The sequence below is a fragment of the Staurois parvus genome, unplaced genomic scaffold (genome assembly GCF_062004578.1).
Source record: "Staurois parvus isolate SC_StPar_1 unplaced genomic scaffold, SC_StPar_1.0 ptg000145l, whole genome shotgun sequence".
Taxonomy (NCBI): domain Eukaryota; kingdom Metazoa; phylum Chordata; class Amphibia; order Anura; family Ranidae; genus Staurois; species Staurois parvus.
Window position 1 is genome coordinate 1463459 of NW_028317941.1, and position 23517 is coordinate 1486975.

The 23517-nt window shown below is 42.0% G+C and overlaps 1 protein-coding gene across 1 annotated transcript in view; it reads left to right on the plus strand.

Moving 5' to 3' along the window:
• Positions 1-23517, plus strand: part of SPOCD1 (SPOC domain containing 1) — a 222845-nt gene that overhangs the window by 106780 nt on the left and 92548 nt on the right. The window contains exon 5 of the mRNA XM_089673946.1: positions 21859-22012. Coding sequence (XP_089530072.1) covers positions 21859-22012 — 154 coding nt within the window. The remainder of the gene's footprint in view (positions 1-21858; positions 22013-23517) is intronic.

Here is a 23517-nt window from a genome sequence, read left to right on the forward strand (position 1 = left end):
AGGATAAAATAGAAAAATTTAGGAAAATGTGGAGTGGTTGGTTAGTCTTTAAAATATCTAAAAGATAACTGGGATTCATTAGAATATAGGTGGATGAGTATTGGGGGGAGCTGTAGCCTCCCTAGCGGTCTGATTATGTCAGTATTTCTGTGCTCAAAGCGGTACATTTTTTTGCATGGATATATGTTTTTTTTTTTTATTGTAGGCCTGTAATTTTTAGGAATAACTCACTGAAATCTGTCCCAACAAGAGTCTAGTAAACATCCCGGGTATGTTAAAATTTGAAACACAAAATCATAAATTATAATTTAATAAATAATCATAAAAAATAATAATAATATAATAATAAATTTAATTCAATAATATAATCAAACTAAAAACACTGAAATTTGAAATATAGCGCCAAGTTCGCACATCACTGAGCAAAGTCACAAAATCATTTTCAGTGTCTGATGACGAATTTCCCCATGAATCATTATCACTCAATTCTGCAAGTAGTTCTAATTTACTATCGCTGTTTTCTAGCTGGTCTAAAACCGCTTTTGACCTAAAGGGACACTTTTTGGACACCATGGACATTTCTCAGTTTCCAGGCACAAAGAACGGTAAAAATGCAGGCAGGCCACAGGACAAAGCACTAGGGACAAAATGTATGTGAAATGCTTTGATTCAGTAATGTTTTACAATGGGATTTTAGTGTATTTAGTGAATGTCACTTTTTCACATTTTTAAATTTCCCGCCGTCCTGTGCCCCATACGTCCGGACGTTGCAGGGAACGGAACCCAGAAGACGGATGCCATCATCGGCCGGAGGACATTGCCGGGACACTGCAGGAGGGACATCGCGGGAGTGAAGGACAAGGTAAGTGCAGAAGAGATCCCAGAGCAGCGCTGCAAGGTATTCCCGAGTGTAGCTCGGGGTTACCGCTTGTGGTGCTGAAACTTTACCCCGAGCTACACTCGGGATTACCTCCAGGGAGGTTAATGGAGTGCCCAACAGAGAGAAGGAGATAGGAGGGAAGGAATACAGATATAGATAATTATGAGAAAGGTTAGAAAATAGGATTGTGGTATGGACTAGGGAATGGAGCGGGGCAGGGGGAGGGAAGAGGGGGGGTAGGGGATAATATGTTATGATGCAATTCGGATATACGGGTGAAGTTTTCTCTTTGTTTTTTTGGTCATGTTATTAGATGTTATTTTTGTATCAAAAATTTTTATAAAAGATATACTAAAAAAATAAAAGTAGTAACTTCTGTCAGCCCATGTCCAGTGGCTTCCTGCGCTCCACCTCCCCGCACTCCGCCTTCTCTAGTCCTTGCTGGAGCACGTATTGAGCCGGAAGTTCCGGGTGTATTGGTCAGCTGACCAGTCAGCTAACACCGCTGCAATCTGGTTGGTTGTGGAGCGCTCCACACCCCCATATTGCAAACACAGATAGTAATTATCTCATGGACCAAACACGCTGGCGTGCGTTCTAGGAGGGGATACACACATCCCCCCTTTTTCCTCATCTGAAGTGAAATACTTACCACTTTAATTACCCACCACCAGGAAACCAGTATATTTAAGAGAAGGAAACCAGAAAAGGCTTACCAAAGAGCCCTGGATATGGTGCTTTCTCATGTATACAGGACCAACCTGCAAACAACCGTGTTCAATGACTCACAGAAATAGACATACATATGCCACTCAATGCTGTCAATAAGAAGATAAAGAAACAACATATAAGTGCAACTATCAAACTAACAAATTCTGAACAACAGCATAGAAAGCACTATTAGTACCCAAAAAAGGGCTAACTGACATGGCCACAATGTGGCTTACCAAAACCCATAAGGGTACTGCTCTCCAACCTACACAGAAAAGGAAAGAAACCTGCAGCGTGTCAAAGACCGTGTGTGTCAGCTCACAGAGAACGAGGACTATCAGAGAACAGGAGAGAGGCTCCCTGTGATATAGGAGCCTAATTAGAGAAGTGATGATGTCCAGCTGTGCCACAGGGATCCAAGATGTCGTCTTAAAGATGCTGGACCCATGCTGCAAAAGCATGGACAATGCTGGGAACCGCCCCCCATAAAGAAATATTCCTCAAAGCCAATTATGCCGGCTAAGATATAATTGTACAAGATTAGATAACTATATGAAAACAAAGTGCCCTATAGAAGAACACATTCCTGATGATCTTATAGAGGAGATTTGTTTGTTTTATCTCAGGAGTGAGGACCATTCCAAAATCACTGACTTTAACACTAATCCACCAGTCAAATTCATTATTTCATGGTTCACATCAGAAGATGGAAAGCATATTGAATAAACATTGGTCTATTTTGTTACAAGACCTACATCTTGTGGTCGACAATCACTGAGAAACCTAAATTTGCTTGCAGAAAAGCAAATAATATTAGTAGTATGGCTGTTAGCAAAATCAAACCTCCATCATATTCCATCAACCCAACTTTGATGTTTCTTGTATTGAAAAGTATGTACAAATCTGTGGGTCAGAAAATCCAATAAGAGTCTGGGGATGTAAGTGGCAGGAGAGTAATCACCTTTGACTGTTAACATATTCCATGTCTTTTCAAAACAACATCTCTATCCCAATCACCTAGTCTGATCCCAGTGGTGAAGTCTCTTCTCTTAATCTGTCACATGTTAGAACAGATAAATATCTGAAACGAACATCCGAACCACATTCAGAACTGACCTAGACTTTGAGGTGCATGCAACGGTGATCATACATCAGAATGATCCCTCCCAGAGTATTTGTAATGACACTCCACTTGAAGCATTTTCCTTAAATGAAGCCCCTGTATGACACTCCCTGTCTTTACTATAATCCATGCTAGTTTCAGTAGAACATACATTAGACCCCAACTTGTTTTCAAAACGGAAACAAGATTTACATACTTCCGTTACCCAAACATAAAAATAATCATATCCTTCTAATCATACAAAAAGCTGCATTGGCAAACACACATCTAGAAATGGATACAAGATTCTGACACACTGGCACCCTCAGTTATTAAACAAAATAAGCCAACAGGTATCACCCTTTTGCTGGAAGAGCCAACGGAGTTAGGGTATGATGTTGCTCATTTTTTGGGAATGCTCTAAACTATGAATGTTCCAAACTAAAAAACTTCTGGTTAGTGGTTAAGACTTCCATTAAAACTTAAAAGATGTAGTCTCCTGCAGACAAGCCATCAGTCACTATTGCACTAGCAATCAAACGCTACAAGCATGAACTACTAAAACACTTCTTAAATACAGCTAAGGCATGCATACCTGGTAAGTGGAAAATGACAGAATCACTCAGAATAGAACAGTGGCATGCCAGAGTTAGAAATCTAGATAATGGAGCACTGGACTGCATCTGGGCATCACAAACCAAAAATGCTATTTAATTCATGTTTAATATTCAACGCAAACTAATCATTCATCCATGTCTCCATGCTTCATTTTGCTGAGAAATCATTTTGAAAAACATCCCCTGGCATTTCTGGCAGTGGCCATCTTAGATGAGGGTGATTCATGTATCATTTACTTTCTGGAATCAATCTGCTCTTAGCTTAGGCTGAGCTTTGAACCCCCCCCCCCCTCCCCTCTTGAAGACTCCTGGGATCGATGACATCAATTGCCTAGGCATGGCAACCTGGAAGTAACTGAAGAATTGTAAAAAAAATTAAAACAAATATATAGGATATACTTTCCTATTTACTAATGCTAGTAGCATTAAGATTAAAAATAGTCCATGTTGATTGAGAGAGTGAAGTTCCGCTTTAAAGACCAAACTAGAAAATATGTCAAGATATATAAAGATTTCTCAACCCCCATTATCACGAATCACAATTACCACTAATATAAGAGATAGAGGGAGGGACAGACTTAGGCACAGAGAGGAGAAATCTACCCCCCCCCCCAACACATACAAATAGGTCCATAGTCCATATATATTTGGACACAGGCACCATTTTAGATTTTTTCAAGTATTTACCAAAACATATTCAAGCTTATAGTTATATAATGGATATATGGTCTGAAAGTGCAAACTCTCAAGTTTAATTTGAGGGTATGTACATCTAAATTGGAGGAAGGGTTTAGGAATTACAGCTTTTAAGAGTAGCGACCCCCCCATTTTCAAGGGACCAAAAGTAATTGGACAATTGAATATAATCATAAATAAAATGTTAATTTTTCATATTTTGTTGAGAATCTGCATTGAAGTCTGGAATGTATGGACATTACCAAAGACTGGGTTTCCTCCTTTCTGATGCTTTGCCGGGCTTTAACTGCAGCTGTCTTCAGCTGTTCTTTGTTTGTGGGTCCTTCTGTCTTTAGTTTTGCCTTAAGCAAGTGAAATGCATGCTCAATTGGGTTGAGATCAGGTGACTGACACATCCATAGCAGAATATGCCACTTATTTGCCTTCAAAAGCTCCTGGGTTACCTTTTCAGTGTTTTGGATCACTGTCCATCTGTACTGTGAAGCGCGTTTAGTCAACTTTGCTGCATTTGGCTGAATCTGGGCTGACAGTATATCTCTAAACACTGCAGACTTCATCCGGCTACTTCTGTCTTCAGTCACATCATCAATAAACACCAATGACCCAGTGCCACTGGCAGCCATGCATGCCCATGCCATCACACTGCCTCCACCAAGTTTTACAGATGACGTTGTGTGCTTTGGATCATGAGCTGTTCCAAACCTTCTTTTTTTATTCCCATCATTCTGGTACAGATTAATCTTACTTTCATCCGTCCAAAGAATGCTTCTCCAGAACTGGTCTGGCTTTTTTAGATGTTTTTTGGCAAAGTCTAATCTGGCTTTTCTATTCTTCAGGCTTATGAATGGTTTGTACCTTGTGGTGAACCCTCTGTATTTGCTTTACCATAGAAAGGATCCTGCAATCATTTATCACTGTTGTCTTCCATGGACATCCATGCCTTTTTATGTTGCTGAGCTTACAAGTGTGTTCTTCTTTCCTCAGAATGTACCAAACTGTGGATTTGGCCACTCCTAATGTTGCTGCTGTCTCTCTGGTGGATTTGTTTCATTTTTAAAGCCTGTTTCATTTGCATAGACAGCTCCTTTGAATGTATGATGTAGGTTCACAGCAATAGATTCCAAATGCAAATATCACACTTAGAATCATATCCAGACCTTTTACCTGCTTAACTGATGAAGAAACAACAATGGAGTAGCGCACACCTGGCCATGAAACAGCTTCTGATTCAATTGTTCAATTACTTTTGGTCCCTTGAAAAAGAGGAGGGGGGTAGCTACTCTTACGAGCTGTAATTCCTAAACCCGTCCTCCAATTTGGATGTACATACCCTCAAATTAAACCTGAGTGTGTGCACTTTATTTAACTATAGCTTGAATATGTTTTGGTAAATGCCTGAAAAAACTAAAATTGTGCATGTGTCCAAATATATATATATATATATATATATATGGACCTAACTGTACATACACACTTTTTTCCCTATTCCTTCCTATACCTGATAGACTACCTCCCTCCCACGTACCCCTGGCTATTTACATCTATATTTTTTAAACACCCCCCTTCCAACACCGAGGTGGAAGGACTATGTCCACATACAAGTGGAAATCTGACCCCACCGTCAGAAGACAAGGAGAAGGTCGAAGCTCCACCCTGTCCTAGTGTAAAGCAGACAAGGTGACTTACAGAATAAAGCCGCCAACTCAACTGCTGAGCCGAAGTGATAGTAACCAGAAAGGCAACATCGTGCAAACATGTAAGTAAAGGAAATATCTTGAATACTCCCAAGGAGAGGCTTCAGAACAAACAGCACCAAATACAAATCCCACAGTGGCAAAGGGAAGCATGCAGGGGACAACACATGATGAACTCTCTGAATGAGAGTGTGATCCCAAGAATACGTGGCCAAGGGATGCTGAAGCAGAAAGAAAACAGCCAGAACAGAGACTGGGCTGTAGATCGTGCTCAACAAAAGCTTCTGATCCCCCACTACATAGGAGGAAGACCAACACCCATGCAACCGAGAAGAGAGAGTATGAAATCCCAAGGCTTCATACCAACTACATAAGCTCTCCAGGGGCGATGATACATTTTCCAGAAGGAGGACTTAGGATCACCAAGCCAAACAATCCCCTGTCCTCCCAAACCTGGCTGTCAATAGCCATGCTGTCACAGCTAGTGATGGCAAGGCAGGGAGGAATACCAGCCCTTGGGACAGAAGATCCTCTCGAAGAAGTAGCCGCCAGGGAGCGATCGCTATCAACTGCCCCCAGAGGGCGAACCAAGAGGCCAGACCAGAGTCACCAGGTAGACCAGAATCCTTTTGGCCTCTATCCTGCCCAGTAGACAAGGAACCAGTTGAAGGGAAGAAAAGGCATAGATGAGGTTGTACAGATCCCATGGCACTACTATCATGTCCATCGCATCCATCAGAGGATCCCACAATCCTGCCACAAACCTTAGAACCTCTCATTTGAAATGGTATGCCACAAGATCCAAGTCTGGCATCCACCAGCAAAGACAGAGCTGCTGGAGTACCCCTGGTTGCACGGATCACTCCCCTTGATCCAACATCTGACGGCTGAGATAAGCCTCTTGCTAGTTTTCGGCACCTGAAATGTGTATGGTGGACAGAGCTGGAATGAACCTTTCCACCCATTATAGGAAGTAGGAGGCCTCCAGCGCTGCAACTGCATATCTCGTGCCTACCCGATGATTGACATACGCCACTATGGTGGCATTGTCCAATGAGACCCTCATCAAGAGACCCTGCATGCGATCCGTCCAACACCCCTGTCCCAAACTGATTGCCCGAAGCTCCATGACATTGATGGACAGTCGATCATCCACTCCCAGGACCCCTCCCCAGCCTGACAGGCTGACATCCGTCGAGACCACAGTCCAACAAAGAGAGAGGAAGGACTTTGCATTCCGAAGAGTTGGAAGTGTTCTCAAATGGAACTGGACATACGGAACCACTCAAAAGGTAGCCACATCAGGCCTAAAACCGGCATGCAGAAATGCAAGAAGGACCACTTGCAGGACAAGAGCAGTCGGAAAGAGCTGCTGGTGTTTGTCCAGAGGGAGGAACACCTTGGACTGCTCCAAATACCGAATCTACTCCAGATACTCCCAGTGCTGGAATGGGATCAACACAGGCTTCCTGAGGGTCAGGATCCACCCGCAGCCTTGTAGAGAACTTTGGTGCAGGTAAGCATTCATGGGGCCAGAAGACCCCCTGGTGGAGGAGGGCCACCAGTTATTCCAGCATGACCTTGTGAAGCCCCACAAAGGTATCCAGGGCCCAAGAGCCAGGATCGGACAAATCTTGTCCAATGTGGGAACAAAGAACTGATTGGAGTAAACTCCCTGGAACCGCCCAACTCAGGGACTGGGACAATCAATCCTTGAAGGAGCCAGTCCTGCCCACCCCTGTATAGAGCACGTAGATGCTCTGGTGAGAGACAAACACTGGAGTAAAAATCCTGTCTGGCAGAAAGGAAAGAAACTACATTTCACAACCGTGGATAAGAGTGCGTGGACTCACATGTCGGGGATACCCATGGGGACAAAAAACCTGCTCACATGCCATGAAAGCAAGCCCAGACTGCCAACACAGTTCCTTTCCTTTCCTGGCTTGGGACAGGAAGGAATGCTGACTGTTGGCCAGGGATAACGCTGTGACACAGACTATAGGCTCCAGGTCATAAATGAGACATTTAACTCGCTGGCCGCCCCAGTCCAGGATGAGGAATCGTGGCCGACCGAGCGCAGAGCTAGCGGTCTGCGTGTACTCATTGGTCAGAATGGGGTGACCACTGTATTTAGATTATCCAGCCCGACGCTCTACTGTTGATAGATCTGCGCAGGAAAAAATTAAAAAAGCTATAGGACCACAAGTCCCAGTATAAAAAAAACAAAAACATCCATACCCCTGAAAACACTAGGCAGAATGACTGGAAGCCTATAGCAGAGAGGGCATTTTATGCCCAAGGACTGCCCATAGGAGGTGCCGAGTCCATTTTTTTCTGCCTATTATCCTACCCCTGTAGGTGGGGCTATAAAACCCATGGTCATGGACAAAGAAGAGGCTGAGTGTGTCAATAAATGCAAGAGAAAGTCCACTTTATTGTTCAGAGTATGCTCACATACAACAGCAAGGCGTTATGGGGCTCAGCAACTTTGACAGGGCCTAAATGGACTCAGTAACAGAATATCAAATAGATCTGTGCAGCCCATGCATTGATCTGTGCAGCCGCACTGCCCCAAGCACTGACAGCTATCCACGCAGCTGCATCATCTCTTTCATCTTTGCAGTGAGTGTACAGAGAGGCTGGGCCAGGGGGGAGGGGAGGGAGACAGACTGCCACCAAGCTGTAGCGCACCACCAGCAGAAGAGAGGACAATGTGAATGACTGCAGCCTGGGAGGACAGCCCCCAATAAAGTGACACTAAACTATATTCTTATTCTCAGAAAACAATCTATCCATTACTTAATGGTTCTGCAATCTATTTTTCAAGACTAGTTTATTACTGTGTTTTTCTGCCTCCTTGTAACATCCTATGTGAGCTCCTGAACCTCTCCTTTTCTACTTCACTTCCATTTGACTGAAGCAAGCAGTGCATGTTATTTGAGGTGCACAGTACAAATCCCATAGTACATTGGCCATAGTCCATCTCGGGAGCAAGAGAAAGAGGGTATCAAAGTTCCTGCTTACAGTGGAATCATGGAGAACAAACACAGCAATCCTCTAAACGGGAAGTTGAATCACAAAAGCAAAAAAAAAAAAGAGTTTGGAGATTTGAAAGAAGCTGAGAGCAATAGGTGGTTCTTGTCAGAGGTAAGAATACCTACATGAATAGAATTTTAGTTTTTAAATCAGAGTTTATTGTCACTTTAACCCCAGGAGCTGGAGGGGGTACTGATTGGAAATGTAATCCCCTAGAGACAACCCTGAATGAGAGTGAGAAAAAGTGGGACTACAAGTCCCAGGAGAACTAAGCCAGGGAGGAGAGAGAAGACTGGAAAGCCTCCACTGCTGGGACACTGCGGGTCAAAGCGCATAATGGGATCCCTCTTTTTAGATCCTTCAGGTCTGTAGCCACTCCACTGATCTGCTCCCACCGCACATAAATCTCCCTCAACCAGGTCAGCACTCAAATAATGGCTCCTCTCCAGATAGGGTCAGATACAGCGCCACCATCTCATTTAAAACATAAAACACATCCTTCCATAGTGTAATATGTTTATTCCCAAATGAATAGGACAGAAAATGAACAAAATGCGCACTCACATGTATTGGCAGTAGTCACAGCTCAAAAAGTTATGCTTTTGGGTGTAGTCTGTATCATACAGGCTACCCTTTGACAACGTGCCATTGCACGAAACGCATCAAGGTACCAGCCTGCCACACCGACATCACCCTATGCTGCTGTAGCCACGTTGTCCAGCTAGCGGCCATCATGGACTCCTGTCAATACATGCATGTAGACCTGCTTTGCTAACTTACAGCTGATACTGCAATATACTGACTGTCATTAATATTGGGCTGCAATACTAATAGCTGATACCATTTGTCACTATTATACTGGATATTTGATTTAGCTGCCTGATATGTGATTTTCTACATTGGCAGAATAAATATACTATACTATATCAGTCTTTTGTCCTGGTGGCTTATTTGAGCTTCTTAAGATGGACCTCATTGTGATGCTTCACTTACCTGATGCCGGGTGTAAGTGAAACCTGTGAGCGGTTCCTACTACCAGAGAGGGTCCATTGAGAGATCTGGAGGATAGTCCCTGGATTGATCAAGTGCTGTTGGAGTACCACATCCCTACCGGGTTCCAGAGGACCACCAGTGCCCATATATTACATGCGTAATATTATTTTACGTCTGGTGAGTGCAAGCACACCCTTTATTGCTTATCATGGAAGTCACGAGCACCTTTATTATGTGATGGAAGCTGAATGGGATTGATTGACATCTTCCTATTTGAAATATTGACGCACCTTTACCTGAAATAGTGAATGGACTTATTTTGTTCATTTTATTTATGTGATATATTGTGTTTACCATTGTCACGTATAATTACTGTCTTCATCAAGACATCACCATTGTCACCTAATAGCGCATTACCTTGCACTTTTGTCACTTTTACACTTCATTATTATTCAAGCGCTGACTTTTATGAGAGTTTTCTTAGCACTCCCTCCAGGAATATTACTGGGTTTTTATTTGGACAATAGATATTAACCAATGTGTATTCAGCTCCTTGTAATTTTCCCCTCAAAAATAGAAACCGGCCCTCTGGGTCCTCCATTTTTCCCTCTAAAATAATGTTCACATTCTTTGACAACGCTATCGCGACCCCTTAAGCCCTTTTAACTGGAGAGTCTACATAATACGCTTCTCCTCTACCTGCGTTTCCAGTTTATTAATTTGTTGTGCATATCCCTCCATTTTCTTCTCTGCTTCTTCAATTCGGGTTAGTATCTGACCTAGGTCGGTGCGTAATGTCCTGATCTCATTTTTCACAGACATCTCTAATTTTGCGAACATTTCCGCCAATTCAATTTTTGTGAGTGATTGTGACATGAGTCTTTGCTTTGAGTTGTTCCTTATTTACTTGTTCTCTTACACTTTTCCTATTTACAGGTTCTTTGATCTGGTTCTCTTCAAGTGTCCCGAGTGAAAGTCTGAATTGGTCTCCGTCATATTTTTTTGATCCTTCATGGTAGTTCTCTCAAGTTTGGGTCTCAGGGCTTTTCTCCTCCGGGGGCAAGTACTTTGTTATTGTATTAGTATTTACATTTGATTGGGGGGTTTTTGATCCCCCGCTTTAATCGATCTGTTCTTCTTTTCCTTAGAACTTTACAGTTAATTTTTCTCTATTCCTCTATATCAGAAATACTGACCCCAGGATAGCCATCTTTTTCCTTCTATTAACAATCCCAGAAAGTCCCTTTATATTTTGTAAAGAGAAATAAACCCACCGACCCCCAAGACCACCAGGATCCTCCAATAGTGTTCTTCTCCTTCTATGCAGTAGTCTCAGCATACAATTATTTACTAACAAAAAAAAAACGACAGTTCCTTAAAGAGTTTAAACCGCGACCTGCGGCCACTCACCATCACCTTTTGTACCACGTGTACGCCACTACTCCGTCCCTGCTTGCACCTTCTTTTTGGATTGGACTTCCAGCCAGGGTTCCTAGAGTAGGGTATAAGCTGTGGATGGTCCCCCCCCGAGTCAGGGGTCTTAGGGTTTCTTTCGGCAGTAATTGTGGTGGGGGGGGCTCCCTCTATGGCCCTATATGGCCTGCCGTCTTTCTCCTCTGGCCGCTCACCCGCAGCTTCCGGGTGCTTTGGCCACCGCTACTCATGCAATTTCACGGGCACCTCTGGCACCCTTCCAGCTCTCGGAGGTTCCCGCCTCTGCTCCTCGCTGCCAGATCTGCAGGACTCCTCCAGCCTCTGATCCCCCATCCCCACCGGCCAACTACAGGCTCCACGGGTCTCTAGGGACTGACCAAACATGCCGCCTGGAGATCTCCTCCATACCAGCCGCCAAGGAAGCGCACATCCACCGGACCGATCGGCCTCCAGACTGGAACACAAACAGGGCTCAGGTAGGCTCTAGTGTTTATGTCACGTACCTGGGTAGTGAGCCTGACTTGAAGAGGCAGACCTCTCGTACAACTCCGGCTCAAGGACCGCTGAGTGTGGGACAACAGTCGCAGGAGCTCCATGGGGTATGAGGGCCTGGGATCTGTCCGGTAACAGCTGTTGGACTGATGAGTAGCAGACCAGAGCACGGTGCAGATGTATCCGTGCAGGATGGATGGATGGATGCTGGAGCACTGTGTGCTGAAGAAGCAGAGTCAGACGAGCCGGGTTCAATATTGACGAGACAGATCAGGCTTGAACGGCAGGCAGGAGAATAGTCGGGTCACAGGCCAGGTTCAGACAGGAGCAGGCAGAAGAATAATCCAAGGACAGGCCAGAAGTCAGGACAGGAGGCGATCAAGCAGAAGTCAGGAACAGGCTGGTTTTGGCAACAGGAATCAATCACATAAGTCAGGAAACACAAGCAGGGGGAAAAGACCATACGGCAATGAGACAACTACAGCAGCCAGTTTAAATAGCCCTCTTGGCGCCAGCATTAATGACAGGCGCATGCCCGCGTGTTCGAGTGCGCATGGGCGAGCGCAACTGCGCACGCCTCTGGCCAGGCGTCTGCTCGGCTTGCCAGAACCCTGTACATGCGCACATTTGTGCGCCGTGGAGCTTCACCTGTACTACGGGCAGGCCTTCCCTGACAGTTTATCCCTCGTGGGGTTCATGGCAGGCGTCCGAAGCTCCATCACTGTGCCACCTCACAGCGCCATGGTTCGACTCCTCCCCCGAAAGTGAGAACATCTAGACTCTTGATCAAAAATGTGCTCCACACCCCCATATTGCGGACAAAGATAGTAATTATCCCATTGACCGCACACACTGGTGTGCGTTCTAGAAGGGGCTACACACCAACATCCCTCCTTTTTCCTCATCTGAAGTGAAATACTTACCACTGCTTATTCCAGCCCATCTGCCACAGCCTGGTGATTCAGGATGCTTTGCATTATTACCACTACAGATGATGTGAGTCAATACACTTTTCCAAAGTTGCTGTAATCAGGATTTGAGCATTTCATGTTCAGTTACCATTACGCAATTTCCTTTTGGTTCGTTCTGTATACTCACTGATTACATAATGGTTCTATGATATTCTCTGTTTTCATCACTCCCCCTTTACTATTATTATTATTTTTTTTTTTTCATTTATGGATGAAGCGGGTGACATCTGTCTTTGTGACATATATATTTTTTGTATTTTATTAATGTAGCTTGATACATATCTGGTTTCCATTCATATCCACTTTATGTTCATTATATGTTTATACACGTACATGTGTTTTATTGATTACTCAATAATTGTAGTTATGTTTTACTATCGTGTCCTTCTAGTTCCACCTACAAGGGCTCTTGGTGTGCTTTTTATCCTTGCCCACGGGTGGGTCTTTAATTACCCACCCCCAGGAAACCAGTATATTTAAGAGAGGATACAGGCATGGTAGTTATTGGCTCTGAGGAAGAGGCGAGATCTCGAAACGCGTCAGCCAGTTGGAGAACCAAGAGTCCCATTGCGGATACTATTCAGTGAGATTGGACTTTGCTGTACTTTATATGATGTGCCCTTTAGATTGTATTTTTTGTGAGTATATTACCACTTTTTTATACAATAAATTAATTTTTAAAAGGTAATGCACTAGGCCTGTGCACCCTCTGTTTGTTTGCATGCAGTACATTTGGGATTTCCCTGCTCTGTTGAGGGCAGCAAGGCATGCCTCTTCTAGGCATCCTACATGTGGTTTTAGCATATATGGAGTCCATCTTCCAGCGCAGGAGTATATGCACATGCTACTTTTTGTCAGACTGTAAAAGTGATGCAGACACCAGGATCACTTTTACATAAAGGCTGATTGCTAACTTGAAAAACCAATACCAAGCTCATGGCTGCAGCCAAGTTGAACTACAGTAATTCAGTCACTATGTAAAATGTGTTGGATTACTAGGGGTTAAGTCCAACAAGGTGCATGCCACCTCGTGGATTTATCTCTTTAATTTACAGCTGGCATTTTTACTGAGCACCAGGAGCATAGCTATTGCTTTTCTTATGGCACTCTGACACTGGACTTTCTGGTCTCAGCTCCTGCAGCTGCAGAGTCGCATGCAGCCACTGTGCCCATGCCTTCACTCCCCTCCTCCTGCCCAGTTACAGTGTGCTTTGTATTATGGACTCATTTACAAAATACAAAGAATTCTGTGACTGATCAGCAGAGAGGAGGGGTGGGCAGAGATGCTGTACGTGAGAAGACAGCATATCTCCTCTCTGAGCGACAGGAGTATAGTGAGAACTGTACTCCCAGAGCTTCGTAAAAGTTGTCAGGTATGAATTAAAGAGAATAATCCACAAGGTGGCATGCAATTCATTGGACTTAACTCATAAGAGATGCCAGCACATTTTCCAAAGTGGCTGATTTCCTGGAGTTCAGCTTTAACCCCTTGAACACCAGAAAGTTTAAAAGGAGTTAATGAATGAGAAAAAAAGGAAGGATTTTTTTACTCACTTTCTTGGCCTTATGACCCACCGCTTCTACTGCTTTTCCACAAAACTGAAGCATGATGGGAGTGGGAGGGGTTATATTTGGCTGACTAACAGCTTCTGTAATTAGCAGTATAACCTCATATTATCTCAGAATTCATCTTGCGTTCCTTAATGAACTCTATGAAAAGTATTATATGGTGAGTACAAAAGTCCTGGTTTATATTTTTATATCGGTAGTCACCTAAATAAAAACAGAGAAATTTTACCTTAAGAAAAACTTGGTGATGCCGTTCTGAAGCTGGATATGAGAAGGAGTCACCCTGCCAGTAAAGGAGAAGAAGGGAGCAGCATCCTAAAGTTGTTTCAGTAACTTGAATGGGATAAGAGAATGAACACCACTTAGAGCTGACCCTGGGAGTCAGACGTGAGGTATATTGTATGGCCTCAGCCACCGCTCTAGCCACGTTTCCCTGATGCGTTTCGCACCGCCCATCGGGGCTTGGCCACAGAGGCAGGAGGAGAACAGGTTGCCAGAGAATTTATTAGCATCATCGGCCATGAAGGTGGAACAGTTGTGTGTATAGGAATACTGGGAAAACAGAAAAGAGATGAAAGCATGTAAGAGGAGAAATTATAGGAAATAATCAGCATAAAAATGGGCATATGAAAGAAGAAAAAAGGGGGGAAATATAACAAATGAAAAATATAAAGAAAGAAAGAAAAATAAATAAACAATGCAAAATTGCAAGGAAAAATGAAATAAAAATACCAAAATAAAAGGAAATAAAATAAAAAAGAAATATAAAAAACATGAGAAATAAAAAAAGGAGAGAAAACAGAGGTGGACATCAATTTTCTAAAGTATTTTGGGTATTCACGGTGGCTAAATGTTTAGCACTTCCACCTGGCAGTACTAGGGTTGTTGGTTCAAATCCCAGCCATGGCACCTCCTGCCTGGAGTTTGCATGTTCTTCCTGTGCCTGCGTGGGTTTCCTCCGGGCACCCTGGTTTCTTCCCACACTCCAAAGACATGCTGGTAGGTTAATTAGATCCTGTCTAAATTGTCCCTCATATGTATATGTATGAATGTGAGTTAGGGACCTTAGATTGTACACCCCTTGAGGGTTAGGGACTGATGTGACTGTACAATATATATGTAAAACGCTACGTAAATTGGTGGCGCTATATAAGTACCTGAAATAAATAAATAATTTAGACTTGAAACCTGGATACCCAAAGAACTAAACTTTGAGTGGGATGTCACCGACTTTTATAAATAGGATCATTATGATAGTAGTTTCCTAGCTTTTCCATTCCATTTGAAACAAATAAACTCTTCTTCATGTCCTAAATGATGTCCCTGATTAGAACAACAGAGCTTTGATTTTAACACAATATTTTTCATTTTTTTTATCTTATTTTATCACACTTTCACATTTTTATATTCACCTCACACCTCTTTTTCCTCCCATTACCTTCCCTCTTTTAGTTTTATTGATTTCAATTAAGTGTTCCTCCCCCCCCCAATTTTTTTTTCTTTTCTTCCCAACATTCTCATATATTGATTACATATTCCTTTTTCTCCTTTCTTTTTTTCATTCTTTCATATTTATCATTCTCATAAATTCCTTTGAAATAATATTTCTTTTTTTCAGTAATATTTTTTACAATTATGTCTTCTTTGTTTACTCCCAGACTCATTTTTATTTTCATATTCTCATTTTTTTATTTTTATTTTTCATCTTTTATTTCTCATTTTTCTCTTTTATTTTTCATTTAATTTCTTTTTTCTTTTTAATGTTAATTTTTTTTATTATTTTTTAATTTTATTTCCTTTTATTTTGTTATTTTTATTTCATTTTTATTTCATTTTTCCTTGCAATTTTGCACTATTTGTTTTATATTTCTTTCTTTATTTCTATTTTTCATTTCTTACTTTTCCCCTTCTTTTTTCTTCTTTCATATGCCCATTTTTATGCTGATTATTTCCTTCAGTTTCTGCTCACTTGATTTCTTCTCATTTCTATTTTCCCAGTATTCCTACACACACCTGTTTCACTGGCAACCTGTTCTCCTCTCGCCTCTGTGACCAAGCCCCCGATGGGCGAAATGCATCAGCGGGTGTGTCTAAAACCGTGGCTGAGACCATCTACCTCACATGCCTGATTCCCAGGGTCGGTTCTGAGCGGCATCCATTTCTCTTATCCCATTCAAGCTAGAGGAATTTTATCTACTGAATCCATGAGCACTCTTTTTTCCCTACAATGGTTCTAAAGCTTTATTTCCCTAATTTGGAAACAATGTTTAATATGCCTTGGCTGGCTACACAAATGTCATGCTTACAACTCTTTGTCCTTTTTGTTTAAATTGATAAAATCAATAAAAGCCTATTTAACCACTTACCGCCCGCCTGACCCCGATGTACTGCGGCCTGGAGGCAGCTACAGGGAAAGCGTTCTGGCTCTACCAACAGAAGGGGGCGCTGTGTCCGGTAAACGGACAGGACCTGCTATGCAATCACATGATCACAATGGAAGCAGAACTGTTATGAATCAATGTCATTCATAACAGCTCTGCTTCTCTTCCTAGTGAGCTGTGATTGGCTCACAGCTGTCAAATACATAGGGCCAATCACAGCACCCTGTACCATGTGACCAGTTCCTGCCAATCACAGATCACTATCGAGCTGTCAAAAACTTAACTCATTGATGACAGTTCATGAATAAGTTAGATTCATGACAGCAAGCTTTGCATTGCAGGAGAAATGATCTTTATTTCTCCAGCAAAGCAAAGTGTAAAAAAAAAAAAAAAAAAATCGCTAATCCCCCCCCCCCACACACACAGCAGTAGCATGTTGCTATGGTAACATTGTACTATTCTGATAAAAGTATTTAAAAAAAAATGTTTAAAAAAATCCCATATTGAGAATTCTTTTTAAGGTTTTTTTTTAACTACTTGCCAACTGCTTACCCTTATTTTGCGGGCGAGCAGCAGCTCTGGGGAAAGTGATGTAATCCTGCGTCACTTCCTATTTTGGGGTGTGAACGCGCCTGCACCCCCCGCTGCCTCCCCCCCGGTCGGTCCAGGGAGAGAAGAGAGAACACGGCACCGAGTAAAAGCACTACATTTTACACACACACACGTTCGATTAGCACATTTACCCTTTGATCGCACCTATTAACCCTTTGATCACCCAGCCAGTGCCATTATTACAGTGTCAGTATATAGAATTTTTCACTGATCACTGCATTCCTGCCACTAGTGACATCAGATAGCGTCAGGGTCAGTTAGCGCCCCTCCCAGCCAGGGTAAGCTAGCGTTAGATTGCCCGCACACTATCACACTCATGCTATAGGTTACTGATCACGGCCATTGCTAGTATAGTGTTTGTACAGATCAATATATTGAGCACGAACAGAACTATACTAGTGCTTTCTTTGTGTAGAGTCCCGAAAAATGCAGTTAGCAGGATCGGCCCCATCCACTGACAGCACTAGCATTTAGGCCCTCCGCTGTTTTTCACAGAAGATTTGTACCAATTGATTGTGGGCCAAAGCAATTTATACACACAACAACACATCGCTGCCCACCCAAATTCAGCTCTTGCGAGACAATTCACATGGAAACCTATTACAGTTTCTGAATTTAAAACTTTTTTGGGACTTACATTCAACATGGGCATTACAAAAAAAAATGAATTGGGGTCATGTTGGTCCACAGACCCGATTCATCATATGCCCATGTTCTCTGCTGTTACATATATGTCCAACATGGACCAGCAATGTACTGGTACGTCGCTGGACTTTGAGTGGTTATACGGGGATGATGCCTGCAGCTACAAGCATCATCCTGGTATCGTTTTTTTTAAGCCGGCAGTCGGCTTTCATTTAAAAGCAATCCTAGTGGCCAATTGTTTTTACAAGGAGCAGGAAGGGACATCTCCCCTCCTGCTGCCTTTCACAGTTTTCTTGGGCTCTTTTGTCCCACAGGGGAATCTGCGAATGCAGCCGGCAGATCCACTGGCTGACTATAGAGCTGATCAAAGACCAGAATGACTTCAATCATCTCTATAGTCTAAGAAAGCGAAAGCTACGAGCATTTCATTACTTCAATTTTGCAGGATATAAACAGCGCCATTTGTAAATTGGGAAAGCATCTGATCACACAGATCTTGGTGAGATTAGATAATGTAAGAGCAGAAAAGATGTCTAGAGTCTGATAGACCCCACATTTCTCAAAAAAGAATATATGACAATGCCCATTGAAGTTATAGGGGATATTTGCATTCCCTGTGATAGCATTAAAATAAAAAAAAAGGGACAGTGTAAAAAAAAAAAAAAATCAGAATAACGGAAAAAAAACAAAACAAAAAGCACTTTGCACACGCGCACAAGTGTTGACCCCATGACGGTATATAAACAGCAGTTGCACCATTCATTTGAGGTATCACCGTGAACGTCAGATGAAAGGCAGTAATTCCAGCACTAGACCTCCTGTGTAAATATAAATTGGTGACCTGTAAAGGCTTTTAAAGCGTCGCCTATCGATAATAAAAATGTATGTACTTTGTTGCCATTGCATGGGCATGCGCAATTTTAAATATATGTCATGTTTTGTGTCTATTTATTCGGCATAACATCATCTTTTATAATTTACCAAACAATTGGGCAATATACTGTGTTTTTGGCCATTAAAAGTCCAAAAAGTGTATTCTTCCCAAAAGATTTGCATTTGAAAAATCACTGTGCAAATACTGTGACGTAAAAAAATTCAGCACCCACCGTTTTATTCTCTAGGGCCTCTGCTTTAAAAAAAAATAAAAATGGTTTTTCATGTGATCAAAAAGTGTCAGAAAAGGCTTGGTCTTCAAGAGTGGGTGATGTGTGGCATAAGATGGCTCTGAAATGCCAGGGTAGTAGAAGAAACCCCTCCAAATGACCCCTTTATGGAAAGTAGACACTCCAAGGTATTTGCTAAGAGACATGGCGAGTATTTTGCAGATCTCATTTGTTGCCACATGTTTTTGGAAAACGAAGAAAAAAAACTAAAATGTATTTTTTTTTTCTTTTTCAAAACCCTGTGACAAAAATTATATCTGTAAAATACCCACCATGCCTCTTATCAAATTCATTGGGGTGTCTACTTTCCAAAAAGGGGTCATTTGGGGGGGGGGGGGTGTTTGTACTATCCTGGCATTTTAGAGCATCCAAAACTGTGACAGGTTGTGGGGAAGTGATATGAGGAAATATGCCCTTTGAAAGCCTGGAGGTGGTCATTGGATTTTGGGGGCCTGTATGTAGCTAGGCTGCCAATAAGTCTCTCACATGTGATATCCCCATACTCAGGAGAAGTAGAAGAATGTGTTTTGGGGTGTTATTCCACATATACCCATGGCATGTATGAGCAATATATCATTAAAGTGACAAATTTGTGTAAAAAAAAAATAATTGTATTTTCAGAAAAAATTGTGTCAAAAAATAAAATGTTCCATGGACTCAACATGCCTCTCTGCAAAATCCTTGGGGTGTCTACTTTCAAAAAAGGGGTCATTTGGGGGGGGGGGGGGGGTTGTACTGTCCTGTCATTTTACCACCTCAAGAAAGTAAATAAAAGCTACGTAAATTCCAACATATATATATACAGTGGGGATCGAAAGTTTGGGCACCCCAGCTAAAAATTTGTATTAATGTGCATAAAGAAGCCAAGGAAAGATGGAAAAATCTCCAAAAGGCATCAAATTACAGATTAGACATTCTTATAATATGTCAACAAAGGTTAGATTTTATTTTCATCATTTACACTTTCAAAATAACAGAAAACAAAAAATGGCGTCTGCAAAAGTTTGGGCACCCTGCAGAATTTATAGCATGCACTGCCCCCTTTGCCAAGCTGAGACCTGCCAGTGTCATGGATTGTTCTCAATCATCGTCTGGGAAGACCAGGTGATGTCAATCTCAAAGGTTTTAAATGCACAGACTCATCTGACCTTGCCCCAACAATCAGCACCATGGGTTCTTCTAAGCAGTTGTCTAGAAAACTGAAAATGAAAATAGTTGACGCTCACAAAGCTGGAGAAGGCTATAAGAAGATAGCAAAGCGTTTTCAGATGTCAATATCCTCTGTTCGGAATGTAATTAAGAAATGGCAGTCATCAGGAACAGTGGAAGTTAAAGCAAGATCTGGAAGACCAAGAAAAATATCAGACAGAACAGCTAGCAGGATTGTGAGAAAAACAATTCAAAACCCACGTTTGACTGCACGATCCCTCCAGAAATATCTGGCAGACACTGGAGTTGTGGCACACTATTCCACTATAAAGAGATACTTGTACAAATATGGTCTTCATGGAAGAGTCATCAGAAGAAAACCTCTTCTACATCCTCACCACAAAAATCATCGTTTGAACTTTGCCAATGAACATATAGACAAGCCTGATGCAATTTGGAAACAAGTTCTGTGGACCGATGAGGTTAAAAGTGAACTTTTTGGCCGGAATGAGCAAAGGTACGTTTGGAGAAGAAGGGGCACAGAATTTAATGAAAAGAACCTCTGTCCAACTGTTAAGCATGGGGTTGGATCAATCATGCTTTGGGGTTGTGTTGCAGCCAGTGGCACAGGGAACATCTCACGAGTAGAAGGAAAAATGGATTCAATAAAATTTCAGCAAGTTTTGGATGGTAACGATGCCATCTGTGAAAAAGCTGAAGTTAAAGAGAGGATGGCTTCTACAAATGGATAATGATCCTAAACACACCTAGAAATCCACGGGGGATTACATCAAGAGGCATAAACTGAAGGTTTTGCTATGGCCTTTACAATCTCCTGACCTCAACATAATTGAAAATCTATGGATAGACATTAAAAGAGCAGTGCGTGACAGACAGCCCAGAAATCTCAAAGAACTGGAAGACTTTTGTAAGGAAGAATGGGCAAAGATACCTCAAACAAGAATTGAAAGACTCTTGGCTGGCTACAAAAAGTGTTTACAAGCTGTGATACTTGCCAAAGGGGGCAGTACAAGATATTAACTCTGCAGGGTGCCCAAACTTTTGCAGGCGCCATTTTTTTGTTTTCTGTTATTTTGAAAGTGTAAATGATGGAAATAAAATCTAACTTTTGTTGACATATTATAAGAATGTCTAATCTGTAATTTGATGCCTTTTGGAGATTTTTCCATCTTTCCTTGGCTTCTTTATGCACATTAATACAAATTTTTAGCTGGGGTGCCCAAACTTTCGATCCCCACTGTATATATATATATATACCATTGTTTGTAGGCACTATAACCTTTACACAAACCAATTAATATACATGTATTGAGATTTTTTTTTTACCAAAGACATGTAGCAGAATACATTTTGGCCTAAATTTATAACTACCTTTGAGTTTATTGGATATTTTTTATAACCAAAATTGAAAAAGATTTTTTTTTCCAAAATTTTTGGACTTTTTGTGTTATAGCGGAAAAAGTAAAAACCGTAGAGGTGATCAAATACTACCAAAAGAAATCTCCATTTGTGTGAAAAAAGGACATAGATTTAATTTGGGTACAGCATTGCATGACCACTCAATTACCAGTTGAAATAGCGCAGTGCCGAACAGCAAAAAATGGCCTGGTCATGAAGGGGGGTAATTCCTCAGGAGGGCAAGAGGTTAAGCCAGAAAAAAATAGACAATAACAATTTTTACTGTTACTGCAGGATTCATGAGACAGAAAACCTTCAAGAGGAAACTGTGAAAAACCTGGCACAAACTGTAGAGAAGGAAATGTTTGACTTGTATCGTGATACTGGAATAAGATACAAAAATAAGTACAGAAGTCTGATCTTCAATCTGAAAGACACCAACAATAAGGTTCGTGCCTTATTTCTGTTAAAAAAGAATCTTTGTATGTGGTAGCTGGAACAATATGCATGGCAGTTAGCAAATCAAAGTTAACACTGATTTTATTTATTTATTCTTTTTTCTGCACATTATCCAGTTTTTGGTATAACTCGTTAAAGATCTGTAATTCTTAAATTGTTACTAAACCCACTACAGTAAAATCAGTCTGTATATGTAGTAAAGATTGCTTGTTATATTCACTGTGAAACCACATTGTATAAAAACACTGTTTGATCCTGACTTCTCTGATCCTCCCCTTCTTCCAGGGTCCCTCTCTTATCTCCTGATAAGAGATATCATGTGGAGTTACTCTAAACATGCTCAGTTTGGTGTGTATTGCTAGAGAGGGTTTTGTTTTCTTGGGAGAGTGCATGTGATCAGCACTGGGCCAATCAGCACTGTCCAGACAGAGGTCAGAGGTTCTGCATCCTCCTAGAGCAAAATGAAAATTTCTCCTACAAGCTTTAACAAGTGCTCTGCTGGACACTGATAGAAGTCACAAGACTGCTCTAACTGCTGATGAGAAAAGGTACACTATATTGCCAAAAATATTGGGACGCCTGCCTTTACATGCACATGAACTTTAATGTCATCCCACCCTTTGCAGCTATAACAGCTTCAGCTCTACTGGGAAGGCTATCCAAAAGGTTTAGGAGTGTGTCTATGGGAATGTTTGACCATTTTTCCAGAAGTGCTTTTATGAGGTCGAGCACTGATGTTGGATGAGAAGGCCTGGCCCACATTCTCCGCTCTAGTTCATCTCAAAGGTGTTCTATCTTTGAGCTCAGGACTTTATACAGCCAGTCAAGGTCCTCCACCACAAACTCACTCATTCATGTGTTTGTGGGCCTTGCTTTGTGCACTGGTGCGCAGTCTTGTTGGAACAGGAAGGGGCCATCCCCAAACTCTTCCCACAAAGTTGGGAGCATGAAATTGTCCAAAATGTCTTGGCATGCTAATGCCTTAAGAGTTCCCTTCACTGGAACTAAGGGGCCAGGCCTGTCTCCTAAAAAACACCCCCACACCATTATCCCCTTTCCACTAAACTTTACATTTGGCACAATGCAGTCAGGCAAATACTGTTCTCCTGGCAGCCGCCAAACCCAGACACATCAATCTGATTGCCAAACAGAGAAGCGGGATTCATCACACCAGAGAAAACTTCTCCACCGCTCTAGAGTCCAGTGGCGGTGTGCTTTATCCCACTGCATCTGACGCTTTGCATTGCACTAGATGATGTAAGGCTTGGATGCAGCTGCTCGGCCATGGAAACCCATTCCATGAAGCTCTCTATGCACAGTTATTGTGCTACTCTAAAGGCCACACAAAGTTTGGAGGTATTTAGCTATTGACTCTGCAGACAGTTAGCGACTTCACACTGTGCCCTGCAGCATGCGCTGACCCCGCTCCATCATTTTACATGGCCTACCACTTTGTGGCTGAGTTGCTGTTGTTCCCAGTTGCTTCCACTTTGT